Raw genomic sequence first — 4941 nt, 5'->3', positions numbered from 1 at the left:
ACAGAATGCAGTTTGCGTGAGGTTGAATACTGCAGTGATTTCCGTAGTGCTGATATGTGTTGATTTCACCATTGGATACTGGTGATGCTATCAGCCAGGCACTGTCTCACTAAGCCAGTGCCTGGGTAGTGCCTTAATCACTCCCTTGAAGGAAATATTAACCTACCTGTTACTGAATACCTTACTGCAATTGTAAACTTTAACTATCAGCATCTCTTCCATAAGGAGTTTTCCATAATGTGGCCAGCGAAACAGCTAAAAGTGGAAATGAACGAGAAAATTCATGCCTTTGGAACCTTATGACGAGCCCACTCCCCAGTTCTTCATGACATATGTTATTGGATGGTACAACCTGTGGGGGAAAGCTTATGCCATAAAGCATCTGTTTTTCCTTAGGACAAGGGTAAAAATGCTAGTACCTCCAGGTGTTTTGGATTACAGCTCCCAAAATCCATGGCCATTGGCCATGCTGGATGAACCTCATGAAAGTTGCTATTATTGTTTATTTATTTATTAAAACATTTGTTGTTTCATTGAATTTATATCCCACCATTTTTCTTCATGCAAGGATCCCAAGATGGCTTATACAGAGCTCAGTTCCATTTTATCCTCACAACAACCCTGTAAAAAGGGTTAGGCTGAGAGTCAGTGACTGACTCACAATCGCCCAGTGATCTTCATGGCTGGGTGGGGAATGGAACCCTGATATCCCAGGTCTCGAGTCCAATGTTATAACCACTGCACTGTAGTCCAACACATCTGGAAAGCATCAGGTTGTCTAGCCCTGTCTTAATGAAATTAAAACCAGAATGAGAGCACCATTTCTAAAAGAAATGTAAGAAGAGGAACTTCCTTTTCAAAGGTGCCAAGAAGGGGAATCTATTACACTTCATCATTTTAGATCAAGGAGACCAGTAGATTGCTCTTGCTAAAGGATGCCACTTGGACTGCAAAAGTGGTTCCTTGGTTTGAGAACTGGTTTCTCTTTTTGCATTTCTTTTGGTCTTTAAAGGTAGTACAAGATGTTTTGTTTGTTTCCCATCTCTTTAGTCATGCGACATTCTGGCATTTAGACATGGACCAATAGTGAACAGCTATGGAAAATGAATCATTTTCTTTTATTCTTTACTATGTGGTGTTTGATATATTAGGGAAAGCATAAACTTACATGATTTAACAAAAACAGATTATAGGGCAGAATGAAGTTATAGCATGAATATGCCCTGGGTACACTGTTTGGCTCAAGGGAGAGTGTTATCCCTAAAAAACATTCAAGAACTGATGCTTGAGTAGGAATGCCATTCCCTGCATGATGATGCTTCCTTACCTCTCCAAAGACTGCTTCCTGGCCACAGTGTATCTTCTTTGTCTTCTGAGTAAAACCTTGGAATAAACAGAGTTTGTCTGTCATTCCAGACAGTGTGCGTGCAACTTCTGTCAGGGAATATACATCCTTCAAGAAAGTACTCATAAAGCAGAAAAAATCTAGCTCTAAATAGGACCTTAGGAAATAATGTTTTCAGGTGCCTAGTGAATAATGAAACAGGAAGAATTCCTGAAACATGCAATTACATCTTATCCAATCAAAGCAAGGACAGACAGTTGGTGCCCTATCATAGCCATTTGCATGGCCGTCTAGCCCCCTTCAGCACTGCTGTTGCCACCAAAATTGCAGCAATTATGCTAAGAAACAAGTCATACAAGAAACATGCAGCTGGCTTCTCAGCACAATCTGGTTTCCAGCAGCACACAAAAAACTGATGGGCAAGCTGTTAAAACCAATTATTCTGGCAATCAAGGAGTGTGCTTGCAGCCAGCTTTGTTTCTCTGAAGATTTGCAACCATTTTCTCTGACAGGGAAGGAATGTGGGCCTTGGAGGGTAGCCAATGCACCTCTCCAACCCTGAAAGACTTTCACACATACATTAAATACTGAGTAATGTTACAATGACTCGCAATCTCGCTTGATTGAAATCATGAGTCCTTCATGCTTTTAAGATGTTGCTTGGCTCAGCTCTCCTCCAACATGATTCTAATAATGTGTATGAAAAGTAGAGTTCCAAATATTTTTTCTAAGGAAGGCACTTTCCTGATGAGGCATTGCTGCACATCCAAATAACTCTGTAAACTTCACATTCATGCTGCAGTTCAGGGAGAAGTCATAAGACTCACCCTTTCAATAATTTGTGTCTCCTTTGTTTCCAGCAGTGCGTTCCAAAAGTGCATTAAGCCACCTTTCAGTTCAGTTGCTATCTGATTCCTCAGATAGGTTCTCTATCATCATCATCATCATCATCATCATCATCATCATCATCATCTTTCTATTATTGCTGATACCTTGTTCTTCCAGCAGAACAGTACATACTCACTTGTTTTTCATCCTCAACCAGTCTTCTGATGTAGGTTGGGTATGAAAGATGAGGCATGGCCCATGTCCACCCAGTAAACATTGTATCTGGCTCTCCCTGGCTAAATTGGTCATTCCAGCCACTGCACTCCACTGCACCATTTGGAACCCTCATTATAGACAACAAAACATTCCAGTTTGTTTTTTTAGTCATGGTGTAAGAAAAAAGGGGGAAAAGGGCTTTCATGGATCACTGCCTTGTCGTGGCAAAGGGGCTTGCGTAGTCCAATGAAGCTATGAGCTATGCCGTGCAGGGCCACCCAAGACGGACAGGTCATAGCAGAGAGCTCTGACAAAACGTGATCCACTGGAGAAGGAAATGGCAACCCACTCCAGTATCTTTGCCACAAAAACCCCATGGACAGTACCAAAAGGCAAAAAGATATGACGTCGGAAGATGAGCCCCTCAGGTTGGAAGGTGTCCAATATGCTACTGGGGAAGAGCAGAGGTCTAATACAAGTAGCACCAGAAAGAATGAAGCGACTGGGTCAAAGCCGAAAGGACACTCAGTTGCAGATGTATCCAGTGGTGAAAGGAAAGTCCAATGCTGCAAAGATCTATACTCCATAGGAACCTGGAATGTAAGATCTATGAATCAAGGCAAGCTGGATGTGGTCAAACAAGAGATAACAAGACTGAACATTGACACCTTGGGAATCAGTGAACTAAAATGGACAGGAATGGGTGAATTTAATTCAGATGACCATCAGGTATACTACTGTGGGCAAGAAACCTTCAGAAGAAAGGGAATAGCCTTCATAGTTAATAAAAGAATAGGAAAAGCAGTACTGGGATACAATCTCCAAAATGACAATGAATCCAAGGAATCAGAATCAGTTTGAATCCAAGGAAAACCATTCAACATCACAATAGTCCAAGTCTATGCCCCAAACACTGGTGCTGAAGAGGCTGAAGTTGACTGGTTCTATGAAGACCTACAGCACCTTCTAGAATTAACACCAAAAAATGATGTCCTTATCATCATGGGGGATTGGAATGCTAAAGTAGAAAGTCAAAAGATAACTGGAATAACAGGCCAGTTTTGCCTTGGAGTACAAAATGAAGCAGGGCAGAGGCTGGTAGAATTTTGTCAAGAGAATACGATGGTCATAGCAAACACTCTTTTCCAACAACCCAAGAGACGACTCTACACATGGACATCACCAGACGGTCAACACAGAAATCAGATTGACTCTGTGCTCTGCAGCCAAAGATGGAGAAGCTCTATACAGTCAGTAAAAAGTAGACCAGGAGCTGACTGTGGCTCAGATCATGAGCTTCTTGTTGCAAAATTTAGGCTTAAATTGAAGAAAGTAGGGAAGAGCACTAAGCCACTCAGGTATGACCTAAATCATATCCCTGATGAATATACAGGAGAGGTGACAAATAGATTTAAGGAATTAGATCTGATAGACAGAGCGCCTGAAGAACTATGGACGGAGGTTTGCAACATTGTACAAGAGGTCGCAACTAAAACCATCCCAAAGAAGAAGAAATGCAAGAAAGCAAAATAGCTGTCTGAGGAAGTTTAGAAATAGCTGAGGAAAGAAGGGAAGTGAAAGGCAAGGGAGAAAGAGAAAGATACACCCAATTGAATGCAGAATTCCAGAGAATAGCTAGAAGAGATAAGAATGCCTTCTTAAATGAACAGTGCAAAGAAATAGAAGAAAACAATAGAATAGGAAGGACCAGAGATCTCTTCGAGAAAATTGGAGATATGAAGGGAACGTTTCATGCAAAGATGGGCATGATAAAGGACCAAAATGGCAGCGACCTAACAGAGGCAGATGATTAACAGGTGGCAAGATTACACAGAAGAACTATACAAGAAAGAGCTTAACGTCCTTGATAAGCATGATGGGGTGGTCACTGACCTCGAGCCAGACATCCTGGAATGTGAAGTCAAATGGGCCTTAGGAAGTCTGAGCAACAACAAAGCTAGTGGAGGTGACAGTATTCCAGCTGAGCTATTCAAAATCTTAAAAGATGGTGCAGTAAAAGTGCTACACTCAATATGCCAGCAAATTTGGAAAGCTCAACAGTAGCCACAGGATTGGAAAAGGCCAGTTTACATTCCAATCCTAAAGAAGGGCAATGCCAAAAAATGTTCAAACTTCCGCACCATTGCACTCATTTCACATGCTAGCAAAGTTATGCTCAAAATCCTACAAGCTAGGCTCCAGCAGTATGTAGACTGAGAACTACCAGAAGTACAGGCAGGATTTTGAAGAGGAAGAAGAACTAGAGATCAAATTGCCAACATACGCTGGATCATGGAGAAAACTAGTTCCAGAAAAACATCTACTTCTGCTTCATTGACTATGCTAAAGCCTTTGATTGTGTGGATCACAACAAATTGTGGCAAGTTCTTAAAGAGATGGGAGTACCTGACCATCTTATTTGTCTCTTGAGAAACCTATATGCGGGTCAAGAAGCAACAGTGAGAACAGGACATGGAACCACTGATTGGTTCAAAATTGAGAAAGGAGTTTGGCAAGGCTGTATACTGTCGCCCTGCCTATTTAACTTATAT

The 4941-nt window shown here is 41.5% G+C and overlaps 1 protein-coding gene across 1 annotated transcript in view; it reads right to left on the bottom strand.

Moving 5' to 3' along the window:
* Nucleotides 1-4941, bottom strand: part of LOC123031953 (fer-1-like protein 4) — a 67251-nt gene that overhangs the window by 58130 nt on the left and 4180 nt on the right. Inside the window, exons 2-3 of the mRNA XM_044447484.1 lie at nucleotides 1328-1383; nucleotides 167-255 (exon numbers count right to left, since the gene is read on the bottom strand). Of these exons, the coding sequence (XP_044303419.1) occupies nucleotides 167-255; nucleotides 1328-1383 (145 nt within the window). The remainder of the gene's footprint in view (nucleotides 1-166; nucleotides 256-1327; nucleotides 1384-4941) is intronic.

This window comes from Varanus komodoensis, unplaced genomic scaffold (genome assembly GCF_004798865.1).
Source record: "Varanus komodoensis strain SLA01 unplaced genomic scaffold, ASM479886v1 scaffold52, whole genome shotgun sequence".
Taxonomy (NCBI): domain Eukaryota; kingdom Metazoa; phylum Chordata; class Lepidosauria; order Squamata; family Varanidae; genus Varanus; species Varanus komodoensis.
The sequence above is the reverse complement of the archived record's forward strand: the minus strand, read 5'-3'. Positions and strand labels throughout refer to the sequence as shown.